Source organism: Homarus americanus, unplaced genomic scaffold (assembly GCF_018991925.1).
Source record: "Homarus americanus isolate GMGI-L3 unplaced genomic scaffold, GMGI_Hamer_2.0 scaffold16712, whole genome shotgun sequence".
NCBI lineage: Eukaryota > Metazoa > Arthropoda > Malacostraca > Decapoda > Nephropidae > Homarus > Homarus americanus.
In genome coordinates this window covers 5,950,057-5,968,463 of record NW_024757794.1, presented here as the reverse complement: position 1 = coordinate 5,968,463, position 18,407 = coordinate 5,950,057, and the positions used below count along the sequence as shown (strand labels likewise).

Genomic DNA, 18,407 nt, shown 5'->3' with positions numbered 1-18,407 from the left:
GTTACAGGCACCCTACCTATTCCGGGCGAGCAACCTAAACACAGGAATTACAGCACTCCCCACCGCCACTTGCTGGTCGAGTGGTCGTGGAGTGGTTCCTGTGTCACTCACCCAGGAGCCCCGTTAGGGAAACCTATATCCCTATTGTTGGTGATTGCTCACTTATAGGCGTGAGCTTAAAGTGTACCTATTCAGGGGAGGGGTGGAGGATTAAGGATTGCGACCCCCTTCCTAGGTGGACCCGCACGATCACGGTTTCCCAGGAAGGCTCGGCGGAGGGGTGGGTTCAGCTCCTACCCCTTTTCGTGTTCACAATCTCCTACAGTGGAGGTTAACAGTTACAGGGGGGGACCCAAGGACGAATACACCTCTAGGGTGCAGGTCCCCAGGCCAGAGCGAAAAAGAAGAAAGATCAAAGAAAAGCAACCAATGGTGCAAGTGACACCAGTGGGATCGCGGCCCAAGTCCGCTGCAGAAAGCCGTTACAGATCTCCCAATCAGGGCCGCCTCTGATCAGGAGTCACCCCTGATCAGTGGGGAGGCACAGAAAGGGCGTTGTCTGGAACGAGCTTCCCGGGTGTGTGAGTAATGGTGGTGAGGTGGTCGTTTTCGTTCGGGTCGTTAACGGTTAAAGACAGACTGGCAGGCTTTAGCAGTGAAGGGTCAGAAGAGAGGTCCGTTCACGGCGAAGGCTGGTTGGCGAATGAGTGCTCTCCGATCGATCGATCGATGGGTGAAGTAAAGTATGAAGAAATCTTGATGCAGGTGCTTAGATTGGTGGTGCAGGAACTGGACTTGAAGAATAATGGTGGAATTTGGAGGGACTTGGGGTTGGTGGATAGTGCAAGAAGAAAAGCGAGGAAATTGGAAAATAGTAGTAGAATGCTAGGTCTTGGGGCTCAACCCAAGTGCTTCTGTTATCTCATGTTTGTGTTTCAGCTAATTTTCGTCTTAGGTGTTATATTTATGTCAGGTGTTTGTATGTTTAGCAAATATTGCAATTTTATGTCTTACATTTTCGGGTCTTATGTCCTAGCCAATGGTGAGGAGTCTAGGGCAGGTACTTGTGTTTCTGCTAAGAACATCCTGTCTTTTTATGATCTAATGTTGTAAGTGGTAGGGCTGCCAAGGTTGTCACTGGGGTAACCTTGCATCTTTCAATAGAGTGGAGTTGGTGTGGGTTCTAGGGCTCTTCCTTTACTTTTAGGGAACCACGAGTGTTCTCTTCTTCCGTCTTCTGTCTCTTCCATCCATTCTTTGATTGGTCCTGGCTCTATTTCTTCTAACTTTGTCCATATTCTTTTTGAGTGTTGGTGTAGGTAAACGTTTAGGGGTTCTATTTGCGCTCGTTGGTGTAGTTGACGGTTGGTGACTATGTCAGGATATCTGATGTTATACACATCCCTTTGGGCTAAGTTTTGAATTGTCTGCAGTTTCTTTATGTTTGTTTGTTTTATTGCATGTAGGGGAATTGGTGGATATACTAGTCGGGATTGGACAAAGGCTCTATATAACTTTAACTTGTTTTTTTGTTGACAGGCTTCTGAAGCGTTTTAATTTAATTACCATGTTTCTGGTTTTTGCAAGTTTTTCGGTGATGAATGTTTTGTAGCCTTTTGTTGTTATCTTCAACCCTAGGACAGTGCCTTCCATGGCATATGGAATCACTTTGTTGTCTACTATAATGGGGTCTTTTTTCCTTTTAGCGATTGGGATTATTTTGAACTTGTTGGTGTTCGTTTGTATCTTCCACTTTTTTTCGTACTGGTTGATGTTCTCTATTGCGTTGGCAGTATGTTGTGCCATTATTGCTGTTGATTTGCCAGGGTATGTGATGATTTGTGCGATATCGTCTGCAAAACTTATGTATTCACTGTAGGGAGCTGGTTCTGGTAGGTCTGCTGTGTAGATATTGTACAGCGTGGGTGAAAGGACACTGCCTTGGGGTACTCCACTTTTCAGTTTTATGGGTGGTCCTATATAGCTGCCAATTTGTATTTGTGCCGTGCGATCGTCTAGGTAGCCATGGTTTATTTGTTTGTGTCTTCCTAGCATATAATAATTGTGGGTGATAAAGAAGGTTATTGAAGACCCTTCTTAGTGTGCCTATAGGCGACCCCCGGACAGTGGTGTAACTGCACTATCACTGTTTTTCCACTGCCGGATTGGCCTGCGTTCCCCCGACCTCCAACGGACACACACAATCCCACCTACTGTGAGGTGTGCTCCACTGGAGGGGCTCTAGCACGAATACTTAAATATAAGCAGGTGCCTCGGCCAGGGTAAGTGTGGAAGGATTTCAGCAAGAGAGAAAGACCTCAAACCACGTCAGTACCGCCAATCAATAGCTGCCCTCCAGCAGGAGTGTGGGTCGCTCACTCTACCCGTGGGGAGGGCTAACTAGGGTTGACAGTCCTGAACGCTCGTGAGGTAGTCCGGTGGCAGTCGTGGTCGTTTCCAAAGGCGGAGGCCCCCAAGGGGCGTTGCCCCAAAAAAGATTTCTGGGAAGGCTAGTGGTAGACAGAGAGGTCGAGTTGTAGTCAGGTCGTCAACAGTAGAAAGAAGGCTGGCTGCTTTGGCGGTGAAGGATCAGAAGAAAGGTCCAATCACGACGAAGGCTGGCTGGCTTGGCAGTGAGGCCTACGCGTATTTATACGGTTGCTCAGGATCAGAGAAGTGAGGTGTGAAATGTGCGGGGCCAATCACCGTGCAGTTCGCAAGAGAGGCCTGGTGTGCTGAATTCGTCGCTGCTTGGCTGGTAAGCGGAAGGTCATAAATCAGTGAGCAGTAGTACTCCTGCGCCCGCACCTGAGACCTAGTCTGTGGATGTCGCTGGGGCTTGTGCTACCTGTAAGCTGATTGGCAGTTGTGGGGAAGAGTATCCACTACAACGTCACCACCCAGTACAGCCGAGTCTTAAACTTTTAAGATTATCTTGTACTGAGGCATCCAATTATTGGTTTGTAATAAAATTCCAAATAAGAAGAGGTTCACAACTGGGCTTACTCCACAGACAAGAGGGTACTGCATGTACTGTGATCAAATGGCTTCTCGTCAGCCTCGGCGAATGTACTGGTGAGGCTGAGCTTCCCCTCACCCCTTTGTACTAACAGTCTGGTGGCATCCCATAAGATTGTGTTTGAGTGTGCTACAAGGGAAAACGGCTTGAAAATTTGTGTCTTGTCACTGTCAGTAGCAGTTGGTGACATTGTAGTGGATTCCTCCCCTACAAACGCTTGTCGCTGAGTAGCCGACCCCGCGAATTCCCCAGTGTATGCCTCGTGGTCTACTGTAGGTCAACCAGCGCCGCCTTACATGACGGAGGTCAACTATTAAGCCACGCCTACCTCTGCTATATAAGACCTGACCTCGTGGTGATCTACCTCTTTCTACTTACCGCCACCAGCAAGCAACATCTCTCAACAGCTCCATACACACGCTCCCTCAGAAAGCTCCTCGCCCTACAGGAACCCTGAGCAAGCTTCGCCCGACTTAGTATCTCTTTAACACTGTGCTGTGCAACAATATATATATGAGAAACACATTGTGATTTTCCTTTCTCCATCCCATCCTGAGTGTGAACCCAAACATCACGTACCCCACAACATTACCTTGGCAATTGGACCCGAAGTTCCTAAGTAGTATAATTAATATTTTATTTTCATTTTTTATTATTGATACACAAGTTTTATTAAGTATTTTATTCGTTTACACTTTACTCCATATGTACAATATATGTTTAGTGTTCTATGTGTTATCATGAATGTTTTGTGTAAATTTTTATTGTTTTTTGTATTATTTGGTACAATGTCAGGTGTGTGTATACTTAATTTATCATAGAAAATGCATATAATATACTTATTAATTAATCACCAAGTTGGCATATATACTGTACTGTACATCACTTCTCCACTACAGTATTCCTTTACCTTTAGTGACACACAGACTGGACCAGGTAAATTGTCTTGATTAAATTAAAACAAGAACATATTAATATTTAGACTTAATTATTACCGAACAAAATAGTGGACATAACAAGGGTACTGGCAAGTTGAGGTTGGTTGGCTGCAGTATTTTATAATGATAACGAGAAGCAAAATATCGCAAATCAGACGCTGACCATCCCAGTGTGACTTCCTTGTGTCTTGGCGCTGAGGAGGTTTTTTTAATACCCCCTAATGCTTAGACACTACATTTTATTTCACTGAAGATTAACCAACCAAATGCTACCTGGGGGTTAGGTTAGATCAGGTTGTTAGGATAGGCATTTGGGTGGTTAATCTTAAGGTAAAATAAACTAGGGGAGGGGCTAATTTTAAATTTATAATTTTTTGACTAGTAAGAGTAGGGGCATTTTAGGATACCAGCAGTGGCTAGTCAGGTTTAACCATACGATGTACAGTATTTAGAACCAGTAACGGAGATGGTCTAATCTTCCAGCCAAGCTTGCAAAGGACACTTGGCTGCAAAGTGTGTACAGTAGTTGGATAATGCAAGGCTAGAAAACCTCGTAGCCCAGAGAAATAGTTAACTTATACCAGCTGGAAAGACCTTAAAGTTTAATTCATTGTAGTTTTGAAGGCTGTGGAGCCTTGGAAGACAATTAATACTTAGAGTAGGGAGTGTCTAAGGGTTGCCATGAAAGTTGACGAATACCCCTGTAGTTGTTACAAAGACCTCGAATCCTGAACGACGGGGGACTTAATTTTCGGTAAGAGACCATGAATCCGAATACGATAAACTGATACTAGGCTAGAACAATTTGGACCCCGGTATTGATTGGCGATGAAGCCCATAGTACGGAACGATGGCGATGACTGATGCTAGACTAGGAACTTTCGGGGCTACGGTTTACTAACACTAAGCTACAAGATATCAGAGCCTGGGACTGGCTGGTATTCTTCTTCCCTCCGAACAGTGGGAAGATCTTCGGTAGGCTGCTCCTCCTGCAGCAGTTCGTGATGGTCATCCTTCACTCGCCAGAAAACTGTTGGCATTGATAACCGACCCTTGTTTGGCCTGAAAATAAACATAAAGATAAATTAATAACTGTAGGTCGCTCGCTCCAAAAGTATCTATACGGTTTTTTGAGAGAGAGTATGATGCAACGTACGAAGGATTTTGACAACCTGACCGAGATAACAGAACTCCCAATATTTATTTTGAAATTCACCAGACCCCTCCGCAAAGATACCCTTTGGAGCGAATTGTATCTTGGGCAGCTTTTATTCTGTATTATTTAATGACGATCTCTTTATGTTATATGCAATTGTTATTTCTCATATACTGTACCCTGTACGTACAGTTGCCCACAGGAACAGTGATCCACCTCTCGGTGGCTTTTCCGAACATGTGGCATCGTCGGAGTCACTTTATGCATGACCGTAACACGAGGAAAGTGCTCTTCTCATGTTGCTGATTCATTCATAAATTGATTCCGACTCCGGCACATTTTCGGAAGGCCGCCGAGGGGTGGAACACTATACCTGTGGGCAACTGTACATAAAAACAAAGACAAGCCTTACTTAATGACTTTGACAGTGACAAATATGCAACAGCCAGCAATGAGTCCCAAGAAGAAGCCAATACCCGCTCCCGCCCACTTCCAGGACGAGGTGGTAGAGGCCACCGACATATCCGGGGAGATAGAGCTGATGACTCCTTCCGCAGAAATCGTCGTCTGAGTTTGTACCATAGACGACGCTTTCGGTGATGTTTTATTTGGTTTGCTCATAACTGTGGTGCTTTTTTCCGGTGCTGTAGTCGGCTGAGGGGTAACATTTTCGCTACTTTCACTATAAGGCTTATTGAGGAATATGAGGGAATGGTTGAGGGGCGTGCGAGGCTCAGCGAGGTAGCCACGCCAGTGCACCTGTTTGCCGGATACTGTCACGTTTTGGAAGGACACGCCGCCGTTTATATCAGCCACTATGCTAGCCTCGTCTGCTGCCTCTATTTTGACGTTGGAGAGCATGAGCAAGCCTTCGGTGACCACGATGGCGCCCTTGGCCAGTGTACCGATGGTGACGTCTTGCATATGAGACAGTCCCTTCACGTTAATCCCGCCAGCTTTCACTTCCTTGATTGTTGTGTTGGAGATGATGCCCTCAGCCATGATGGTGAGGCCGCCTTCCAGGAAGGTGTCAACACTGGAATTAGACATTATCATTCGACTGTCGGCCTGCAAACCTTCCACCTGCCCGAAGTATGAGTTGTTGAAGACGCCAGTGTAGCCGGCCCAGTGGACCCCGGACACTTTGGCCACTTTGCTGCTTTCCACGTCCACGTCCCTCAGTATGCGGTCAGGGGCCAGCAGGTCGATGGTGCAAGAGATGAGGGTGACGTCATTCACGCCATATGTGATGTTGGTAAAATGTACACCCGTAGCCTCCAACCACGTCTGGCAGTCACGCCCGTTTTCCACCGTCGTAGCGTTGGTCACCTCCATCAGGATTAACTGAACGACATAAATATAGGTTGATCTAGAAGCAAATATATATATATTATTACTTGCAGTATATTTTTGTTGTCATCTGCTATACTTATACCATTAACGTTCAGTGTCAATACAGTATAATAATGGTTATCCCTCGTGTAACGATGGCCGGCCCAAGGGCCACCTTAGCGTGAATTTATTTAAGGTGTAAAAGCTGTCGCCACCACAACAACCACACCCTAATTTAACGAGATGCATGACCCAGTGTCTAGGAATAGTCCGAGAAGACAGGACAACTCACCAACTGCGCTGGCTAACCATTACCCCAGAATACGATCCGCAAATCGATTAACATTCAGATCCCCAATTTCTGCTGGGTAGACAGAGGCAAATGGCGTAAAGAAACTCCCTTAGTTTCACCCTGGCTGGGAATCGAACCCGAGTCCACTCGCTTGCGAGGCAAGCATGCTGACCATTACACCACATGCCACCCGACAATACAGTATATGACTGTTATGACATTACAGTTTGATGAGAAATAGGCAGCCATTTGGATACAGCACATCCTCCTCTCTTGATGGTCTTTGGTTCCCACTTGAAGCACCCCCCCCCCCTACCCCGAAAAAAATGGACAACAGATTAATGGAAAAAGGTGAAGAATATAGGCATAGTTAACGCCGTAAAGACGGAAGTCATGGCTGTGTAGTGTGTAGTACACAACCATGAACGTTCAGCGTGTGTAGCAACAGCAGTGTCCCAGTAATTGATGAGTGCTTTAACAACAACAATTAGTTCAGTACAACATCTGGAAGAACCTCAGCACTGCTCGCTCACCCAACCATTTGGCAATTAACAATCTGTTGTAAGAAGTGGCAAAGAGTTGGATATTTTTACAATTAAAGTTACTGTACAGGCACATCAAAGCTCATAATCCTCGACTCAGAAACTAGTAAATGACGTGTGATTGAAGTTCTTATTTGAGTATCAAATATTTACTTACCGAGGATAGTAAAATTAATATATTCTGTGAATCTGAAAAGCTCATTTCTTGTGAGAATCTTAGGAGTATATAATCATGCCACAAGAAAAAGCTCAATAAAGATTGTATTGTTAGCTCAGAGCTATATTAGTCATGCTTCCTTTAAATGCAACCGTAATCATAATGACATGTTGTAAACACCCTGGTATTTAGTTTATCTTGGACCCCCTTTAAAAAAAAAGAAGATAAACACATTCGCTTAGTTTGATATTTATGACCTTGTAAACTCTCTCTCTATCTCTCTCTCCACGAACCTTCTCAATACATGACGGATATAGTAGGACGCTCTCGGCCTCTCTGATGATGGCTCGGTGGCTCAGCTGTCCATCGGCCAAGTCCACACTCACTACCCCCTGTAAGGCGTCCCATTAATGTTATAAGTGTCACATTAATGTTATACGCGTCATATTAATGTTATACGCTATTTTGAATAATAAGACCAAATAAAAAGTTTGTTAAATTTTAAAGGAAGACATTGCAGATCACCTGAAGAGTCGTACCCCAGCTTATTTCACATTAAGTTTAACCACCGTAAGTTAGATTGTGTTAGGTTAGTGTGCGGGTGGTTAATCTTGAGGTAAAAATAGTCTGGGGCCTGATCTTCAGGTGACCCGACATCGCTTAAACTCAATTTTATAATACTACAGTAAAATTAGACATTGCCCAGGTGTTACAACGGGCATACAACAGGACGAATTAAAAAAAAGTCTTTTCATACAACTTAATGCTATGTAGTGCTCAGGTGATATGCTGTTCTACAGTGAGCGCATACACTAATAAGTAATACAACATTATTAGTACAATACAGTGTTACATTGTTTACAGAGTATGTGTGTGTGAGAGGGGGTGGTAGGGTAGTGGTCACGTACCTGTGGGGTGTGAGATAGGGGATGGCAGGGTAGTGGTCACGTACCTGTGGGGCGTGTGAGAGGGGCATGGCAGGGTAGTGGTCACGTACCTCTGGGGCTCGTGAGAGGGGCATGGCAGGGTAGTGGTCACGTACCTCTGGGGCTTGTGAGAGGGGCATGACAGGGTAGTGGTCACGTACCTCTGGGGCTTGTGAGAGGGGCACGGCAGGGTAGTGGTCACGTACCTCTGGGGCTTGTGAGGGGCATGGCAGGGTAGTGGCCACGTACCTCTGGGGCTTGTGAGGGGCATGGCAGGGTAGTGGCCACGTACCTCGGGCTTGTGAGAGGGACATGGCAGGGTAGTGGTTACGTACCTCTGGGGCTTGTGAGAAGTCGCAGATCTGGAGGAAGAGCGGGAGGGAGCGGCAGTAAGGGGACCTGTGCATGGTGGTGACGGTGAGGTTGCTGAGGTCGTCGACGGTGGGTGTCGGCCTCCTGACGTGGATCAGCACCCCTTCTGAATGACGGGCCATCACCTGCCTCGCCACCAGGAACGGACAGATCAGTCACACACTTGTTAGGGGCAAAATATCTTCTAGCTTAACCTAAGCAATCTTGAACTAACCTCAACCTTATTAACCTAACCTTAACTTAACTTATCAGAACTAACGTAACCTAACTTAACCTAATCAGACCTAACATAACATAACTTAACCTAATCAGACCTAACATAACTTGACTAACCAGAACTACCCTAACCTAAGTCAATATATACTCAATATAATAAAAAGAACTGTCCACCCGATCGGGTAGGAAGCTGGCTAGCGGCGAAGAGGATAAATTGGCAAGTAAAGTGAGTGAATGATTGTGTGTGTGGGAGTAATAAGTAACAATGCGAGTGATAAAACAAGTAAAAGTAAGTAAGTGAAGGAGTGAGTGAGTGGGTGAATAAGTAAATGTAAATAAATGAGTAAATAAATAAATGTGAATGGGTAAATCAAAGTAAGTATGACATAACGTACACACCTGGTCCCTTGTAGCGACGGAGATAACGCCGAAAGAAGGCAGGAGGAACCCGGGTCTCACTATTTTGAGCATGCCACCAACCTCCACGTAAATGGCCTCCTTGGCTGCTGAGGTACACAGTATATCGGTAATGACAAGAGTACTGCCCTTACGCACCACCACGCTCTTCCGTTCCAGCCTTGACACCCTAATTAGCGTTATCATGCTTGTTTTGTTCACGTGGTCCACCGTCAACCATCCCTCTTCTACCTGCAGCACATACACACGTCACCATGAAATAAAACATACGTAAATAGTGAGGTGATCTTTTTCTTTTCGGTGACCGGGGAAAAAAGTCACAAAAAATCTAAATTTTAGCAAAGAAAAAAATTATAGGATACTCTTAAATAGCTAAAATAAAGTTAGTTTAAGGTTACGTTTGTACTTTTTCCTTCATTGGAATGAATGCCAGGTAAAGATAAAAAAACATATATAGACAAACAGACAAAACCGACAGAGATAGCATCCGTCTCTTTCTTTTCTCCTTTCTCCCCTTCTTTGCCACCTCTTCCTTTTTTATCTTTTTCTCTCCTCCCCAGTACAGTATCTCGTACACTGTAATTTTTTTTCATTTAATAGCCAGAAGACCCAAAGACGTATGTACAGTTCAACATACTTTTACAGTGCAGTATTTTCATTGTAACATACATGAAAGTTAAATTGATGTACGTGTACTTTTAACTACGTGGGTTTCATTATAAAGGCGTTACAAAAGTACTTTTTTTTACTTTTATCCTCTTCGCCACTGATCGGCTCGTTAGCCGCTTGGGCGATCGGTCACGTCTCTATCACGCACTGTTGGCAAATACTGGGCATGCACCGGCTCCTGAATGTACCTGAACCCACTCCAGTGTTGGTCAAGTCTTATCTTGAAAGATCTCACACTCGGTTCCGTCACAACTCTCTCTGGTAGATTGTTCCAAGAGTTTACAACCCTCCCTCCGAAAAAGTTTGCCCTCACAGTTTTCTGGACTTGCGGCTTCTTCAATCTTGAGCTGTGACCCCTTGTGGGGCGAGCGTCCGCCAGCTCCAAGTAAGGACACTCAACTCAGTAGTGCCCCCTGAGATGCTTATACACCTCAACTAGGTCCCCCCTTGCCCGTCTGTAGTATAAGCTAGGCAAGTTCAGGCGCTCCAATCTCTCAGGGTAGCTGAGGTGCCGAAGTGCAGGCACCAATCTGGTGGCCCTCTTTTGAACATTTTCAACCAACTGACAGTCCCTACCATATCTCGGGGACCAGATGGGGTGACAGTACTCCAGATGGGGAAGCACTTCACTCCGGAAGATCGTTACGAGGGACTAGATATCTGAACGACCTTCTTATAAGACCCAATAATTTATTTGCCTGATTTACCTTCTTCTCGCAATGGCCCGAGAACTTCAGCTCATTGTCAACATACACACCTAGGTCCTTCTCACAGTCAGTCTAAACTAGTGCAGTTTTTTCATCTCGTTGGGACAAGTGATACGCCTCCTTACCGTTGGTACGCCCCAGGTGCATCCTCTTACACTTCGTGACATTGAATCTCAGCAGCCATTTCTTCGACCATTCCTGGAGCCCACAGAGATCCTTCTGCAGCTCTTCACAGTCCGTTTGGTTCTTAATTTCCCGAAATAACTTGGCGTCATCGGCAAACATTTGTATGGAGGAGTGTACAACGTCAGGCATGTCATTTATGAAACAAACAAACAACAGCAGGCCCAATACACTGCCCTGTGGTACCCCACTTGTGACAGGTACAGATGACGATTTCGTGCCTTTAATCACCACACACTGCTTGCGATCATGTAAAAAGTCTTCTATCCACGCTAGGACATTTCCCCAAATTCCGTACCCTTCCAGTTTGATTTTCAGCCTTTCGTGGGGTACACTGTCGAAAGCCTTGGCAAAATCTAGGTAAATATTGTCGATATTACCACCCCGTTCCAGAATATGGGTCCAAATATCCAATACCTTGAGCAATTGTGTTAAGCAGGAGCGCCCCGGCATAAAACCGTATTGGCAATCCTTTACAGGTTGTTTCGTATTAGATGTTCCATTGCGGCATCTCTGATAATACTCTCAAGTACTTTACATATTTTGCTGGTCAGGCTCACCGGTCTATAGTTGTTCGTGGAGTAACGATCACCCTTCTTGAAGATAGGCATTTACAAAACAGGATCTTCAGGGGCTCTGCAAGCTCGTTGCACAACTCTCTTTGCACTCTAGGATGCACCAAGTCAGGTCCGGGACTTTTATGGACCTTTAGCGTGGACAGTTTATTTCTAATACCCTCTTCTGTGAACACAAGGTGGGTCAGTGCTGTGTCGAACCGTTTGTCCTCAAACGCAGGAAGGTTAGTTGTATCCTCTCTTGTGAACACCGAGGAAAAGAAGCTGTTCAATTCCTCAGCTTTATCCTGGTCAGAATCTGCGTAACTACCATCCACCAGCCTCAGGTCTGATACTCCTACTCGCGTTTTCAATTTCGACTTTGCATAGCGGTAAAACGCCTTTGGGTTTGACTTGACCTCGCTTGCAACCAGCCTCTGGAACTCCTTTTCAGCCCTTCTACACTCTATCTTTGCTTGGTTTCTGGCTCTTGCATACATCCTCCTGTCTTGCTCATCGTTTGACCGAACCCACGTCTTGAATTTCTGGGTTTTCTTCTTAATTTTGTCGACCGCCGCATGGTTCATGTGTAGGGATCCCCTCGTATTCCTAGAAGCACTGGGTTTGGACTCCCAACCACGCGGGTTTTATTTACAAGCTGTCGTTCACCAAAACCAAGCAGCCGTAAAAGACAACAAAATAATTGACAGCGATTGCTAACAAGAGAATGACAGCGTGTGTGAAGGAGTAAATAGCGGGGGTCATTAGTGAGACATCAGCGACAATCATTATCAAGAAAGTCAAAACAGAAGTGATTAAAGAAAAATGGCTACGACATAAACAACTCCTGGGACTCACACAGTAGACTATGACTCACCTTGTTGCGTATATGTAGGTCATTGGCGACGAAGGCGGCCCTGATAGTGAGGTTGAACATGGAACCCACCTCGGTGTTCAGCCAGAAGCCTCCCAGCCCCGTCAACGTCAACCCGTCCAATTTCTCCACCGTGGTGTTGATCAGCACTAAGTTCTCCAGCTGGCCGCCGTGCAACCTGTTGATGCTGCTGTGGGAGACGTTCATGGTCTTTATGTGCTTGACAGAGACCACGTCCAGTTGTGACTGCCAAACCCTGAGGGCGAGGCTGCAGTGGGACTCCGAAGTGACGGGGGTGACGTGAGGAAGGGTGGCGGTGACGCGGTTCAAATGGAGTTTCACCCCGCAGGAGGTAGACATCACCTGCAGTCGGCGCGCATTGCGTATGTCCACCACACTGTAGCCCTGGATGTTCTCCCCCTGCACCTCGATGGTCTGTACACGTCAACCTTGTTATCACTCCAAAATATTTCAAATACTCTACGGTGTAGCGTACCACATAACATAGATATAATCGTGTGACTATATAGGCAAGTGTGTCGGTGGTGCTCAACCTAATAAGATGTGTGACAATACAACATAATGTTAATGTGTAGTGTGGTGATGACACAATACAACAGGAACGGGCGTGGTGGTGATTACACAACATTGAAGCAAGTGACAAAGCCAGGTGAAGCATGATTGTGTGTGAGGCAACGCGGCCTAGCACACCTATCAACAACCTGGGGTGTCGACACCCACAGACTAATGACAGTGTTATGTATAAAAGCCTATGAAATTGATTCTATTCTAAAAAAATACTATTACCTAATAATTTAAATCTTTAGGTCATGGTTTTATTTTTTTATCTTACTATCCACACTCCAGTGAACACACTACCGCATTGATAGTAATCTTTAAGTCACAACAATGTGCTGTATCCTCATTTCCCAAAATACTTTTTATTCTTATTTCATGCTAAGACGGTTTTTCTACGCATTAATAAATTTTTAAAGACATTTGTATTGAATTGCAACATACAGCCTGACAGCCTGCTAGCTTCATGATTATATATATATATATATATATATATATATATATATATATATATATATATATATATATATATATATATATATATATATATATATATATACTGTATATATATATTTATATGCTGATAACCACAAGGAAAAAGAAAACACGAAGTTCCCAAGCGCTTTCGTGTAATTCACATCTTCAGGGGTGAGTACAGACTAAGGAGAAATACATAACAAGGTTGGGTCATCTTACCCTCTGACCTGACTACCGACTGCTGCTGTGCTTTTTGAAGATTAGTAGGGTCACTACCTAATAACCTGACTATTGTGGACTTGCTCTCACCTTCCTCTACTGTATATATATATTTGCCTTGTTATGTATTTCTCCTTAGTCTGTGCTCACCCCTGAAGATGTGAATTACACGAAAGCGCTTCGGAACTTCGTGTCTTCTTTTTCCTTGTGGTTATCAGCATATTACCTGGATCACGCGCACCTACAGTGATTTACTTGCATATATGTATGTATGTATGTATGTATGTATGTATGTATATGTATATATATATATATATATATATATATATATATATATATATATATATATATATATATATATATATATATATATATATATATATAATCAACACCTCAACCCGCCATGATTGTATGTAGAGTCCGCGTGCTTTATTATTAATGAAATATATATATATATATATATATATATATATATATATATATATATATATATATATATATATATATATATATATATATATATATATATATATATATATGTATATATATATATATATATATATATATATATATATATATATATATATATATATGTATATATATATATATATATATATATATATATATATATATATATATATATATATATATATATATATATATATATATATATATATATATATATATATATATATATATATATATATATATATATATATATATATATATATATATATATATATATATATATATATATATATGCTATTGTACTTTTTTCTGTCAGATACAGGTTGTGAACAATACCTCGTTAACGTTGGCAAAGTCGCAGGTCATGGTGGTGTCGTTGGTTGAACATCCCTTACGCTCACTCGCTACCTTGATGTTTGAGTCCTTGGAGATAATTTCTTCGTCGCGGTACTTCAAGTATGGGGAGGTGATATTGAGAGGGACGCCCCCTATGGTGACGTTACTGATGCTTATTCTCTCTTTATCCGGCAGCACGATGCATGGAGTCATGGCCGTCACGATGGTCACATTGGTGAGAGCCAGAAACCCCGATGGACTCGTCATCACAATGGCAATAGTCTCCAGGAAGTCGATAGTGACATTGATGAGGGAAACGGCACCGCTGACGATTGTGAAGGCATATGGAGCCATGTGTGAGATGGTGCTGTTGATCACTGACATCTCACGAGCATCAAACCGCATGCCATCAGTTGTGACGTAGCCCAAGTGACTCTCTACCATGTGCCAGCTGTCTTTGGCCACCACATGACTCACGCGCTGGATGGACGTGTTTAGTATGGTACCGCGATAACCCTCCCAGTCCAGAGCCTCAATAGATTTGATGGTCGAGTTGATTGCCATGAAGTCCCTTTGGTCGACGAGATTGATGGTGTTAACCTGAGCGTCTACGATGGTGAGATCCTTGACTCCATGGGCCACTGTGTCCACCCTGGAATTGTAGATCCTCAGCCACGTCCTGCAGTGCATCTCCTCCTGTAACAGTCAGTCAACGTGAGTAGTGAGGAAAGATATACTTACTCCTTTGGGTATCACTAACATATACATTTAAAAAGCAGGAGCAAATTCTACATCACTTGACAGGAAGCTTGGAAAAACTGATGGAATGTAGCAATGTTCACCTACACTGCTCAAGATAGCCATAAGAACTTTTCATCCCCATCTATTGGCTGCGAAACTAATCATGAGAAGAAAATGGTAGACATGAGTGAAAATTTAAGATGAACTCCCGGGTTTAGCAAAATTCTGGAGCATACGTGTTATCACCTGTGTGTCCGGGTGTGGACATGGGAGGAGCTGACCTTCAAAGAGTTATTTTAAGATTCGGGTGTAAGTTTGTCGTGTTAGAAAGTATCCCTGGTGGTGTTACAGTGTGCCTCAGGTGTTAGAAAGTATCTCTGGTAGTGTTACAGTGTGCCTCAGGTGCTAGAAAGTATTCCTGTGGATGTTAGAGTGTACCTCTGGTGTTAAAAAGTATCTCTGGTGGTGTTACAGTGTGCCTCATGTGTTAGAAAGTAACCCTGGTGGTGTTACAGTGTGCCTCAGGTGTTAGAAAGTATCCCTGGTGGTGTTACAGTGTCCCTCAGGTGTTAGAAAGTATCCATGGTGGTGTTACAGTGTGCCTCAGGTATTGGAAAGTATCCCTGATGGTGTTATAATGTTCTTCGGGTGTTAGAAAGGTTCCCTGATGGTGTTACAGTGTGCCTCGGGTGTTAGAAAGTATCCCTGGTGGTGTTACAGTGTGCCTCAGGTGTTAGAAAGTATTCCTGTGGATGTTAGAATGTACCTCAGGTGTTAGAAAGTTTCCATGTGGGTGTTACAGTGTTCTCCAGGTGTTAGAAAGTATCTCTGGTGGTGTTACAGTGTGCCTCATGTGTTAGAAAGTATCCCTGATGGTGTTACAGTGTGCCTCAGGTATTGGAAAGTATCCCTGGGGTGTTACAGTGTGCCTCAGGTGTTAGAAAGTATCTCTGGAGGTATTACAGTGTTCCTCAGGTGTTAGAAAGTATCCATGGTGGTGTTACAGTGTGCCTCAGGTGTTAGAAAGTATTCCTGTGGATGTTAGAGTGTACCTCAGGTGTTAGAAAGTTTCCATGTGGGTGTTACAGTGTTCTCCAGGTGTTAGAAAGTTTCCCTGGTGGTGTTACAGTGTTCCTCGGGTGTTAGAAAATGTACAAACCATTTTGAGATGGTCAATAGAGACCGCTAGTATGAGTATGAGCGAAATTTCGATAGAAAATAAGAGAGGGTGAGATTGAGAGAGGAAAGAAAGAAATTTTGAGAGAGAGAGAGAGAGGGGGGGGGATGGGGTAAACAAGACTGGAAGTGACAGGGAGCGAAAAAGAAATGGAAATGAAAATAAGTCGGAGAGGAGGGAGGTGAGAGATGGAGAGGTGAGCAAGAAAGAAGAAAGAAAGAAAATGGAAGTGAATGAGAGAGGAGAATAAATCCGAAATAAGTGGAGCTATGAGAAAGAAGCGAGAGAGAGAGAGACACAGAGAGAGAGAGAGAGTACCTTTGAGGGCAGAGTGTTGACGAGGCCAGCGTTGAAGATCTGTATCCAGGAGACACACGTCGGGTACACATGCACCGTATTGGCCTCATGGATCTCCACTTCCAGCTGGCCCATGGTAAGGCGTAGTCCAGCTGGCACCACCACCAGCTGCCCAAATTAAAAACAAATATGGTTGTTAGCATCTCTTCCCACCACCACTTACCATTACCACTACTATCACCACCACTTACCACCACCACCATCACTTACCACCACTTACCACTACTTACCACCACCACCACTACTTACCACTTATCATCATCACCACCACCTTAATAATAACTTTTCTCCAGTACTTTATTATTATTATTATTATTATTACTATTACTTATGTGATGACCTATTCTTTTTTCTGGTTTTCCTTAGAGGTGAGTAATACAAGGCACGGCAAGGTAAACATTGACGAAGTAATGATATTGATTAGAAAATTAGACTCCCCTTAAGACTAGCCCCAACTTATTCCACCTAAAGATTAGCCCCTAGAGACTAACCAAACCTAACCTAAACCCCAAGGTAACGTCAGTGTGGATAATCTTCAACTGGAATATGCTTTGGGTAGGAGGCGAATCTTCAGGTGATCCGAAAATTTTTGTATCAGTGATTGTCTTAGAATGTTGTCACAGTACAGTATGATCAGTAAATTACGTCACCTTCATGTTGTCCTCCATCACAGTACACACACACACACTTGACAAGACGCTTTAATATCTCTGGGGTTTTAAACCTTTACACTCGAAGTTGTGAAGTTCTTTATGGCGGAAATAGGAAAGACAAATTCATAAAGTACGTACTGATGATTTATGCTTGTCTTTATAAGATAAATTTGTGTTTACCAATTTGTATTGTGGCCTGTTACTGAGTTTTAAGAATGAAGAAATAAAGAGAAAATTTAATAAATACATAGAACTCCGTTTGGTTATTGGATGACGTCACCACGGTTATAGGATGATGTCATCACAAGTACAGGAATCAAACAATAATAAGGCTTTGTTGCTACTTATCTGAGAAAGTATTCCTTTATCTGACAAAAAATACCGACTGATATATACATACATATTTTGTTGAGAAAGAGAGGTATAATATACAGTACTTGTATTCTAACTTTTGTAGTCTCGTGAATGACTAAAGTAGTTTGGGAGTGTAAGTCATCTGTTGCTGCTAAAAGGGTACTGTACAAGGGAGATTGTTGTTGTATTCGACATATACAGTGTACATGTTCTGGGTACTCAGTTCTAACTACAGGAGCGAACACAAACACCTGTAGAGTTTTTTGTAGGTTCTATTTGCTGGATCTGCAGAGGTACACAAGAGCCGGTACGTCCTTTTCTCTCTCTATGGGTCAACTGACCTCTCTTTATGGGTCAACTGACCTCTCTCTATGGGTCAACTCAGGCGACATGTGGCAAGTGATACATTAGCAGCTTCCAGATGTCGCCAGGCACATTATCTAAGCGTGTGGTACCTGGTACAGGCATTGCCACACGCTGCTGGCTAGGCTCAATAAGTAGTATATATAAATGGAATACATACATAATATACATACAACATACATAATATACATACAACATACACAATATACATACAACATACACAATATACATACATACAGTACAGGTCGAATTTTCTGTGTTGTGTGCCGTGTGGTTTTGCCATAATGCGTAGTGCTTTCTTATCTGTTTTGATTGTGTTATCTTTTGTTTCA

General features: G+C 43.4%; 1 protein-coding gene across 5 annotated transcripts in view; it reads right to left on the bottom strand.

The window, feature by feature from the left end:
* Window positions 1-3,686: 3,686 nt before the first annotated feature.
* The window catches only part of LOC121857743, a 100,851-nt gene continuing 86,130 nt past the window's right edge, over window positions 3,687-18,407 (bottom strand). For all 5 annotated transcript variants that reach the window (XM_042353865.1, XM_042353867.1, XM_042353868.1 and 2 more), the window contains 8 exons: window positions 16,667-16,813; window positions 14,431-15,126; window positions 12,358-12,789; window positions 9,350-9,598; window positions 8,698-8,859; window positions 7,730-7,828; window positions 5,526-6,457; window positions 3,687-5,019 (listed from right to left, as the gene is read on the bottom strand). In XM_042353865.1, coding sequence (XP_042209799.1) covers window positions 4,866-5,019; window positions 5,526-6,457; window positions 7,730-7,828; window positions 8,698-8,859; window positions 9,350-9,598; window positions 12,358-12,789; window positions 14,431-15,126; window positions 16,667-16,813 — 2,871 coding nt within the window. In that variant the 3' untranslated portion in view covers window positions 3,687-4,865. The remainder of the gene's footprint in view (window positions 5,020-5,525; window positions 6,458-7,729; window positions 7,829-8,697; window positions 8,860-9,349; window positions 9,599-12,357; window positions 12,790-14,430; window positions 15,127-16,666; window positions 16,814-18,407) is intronic.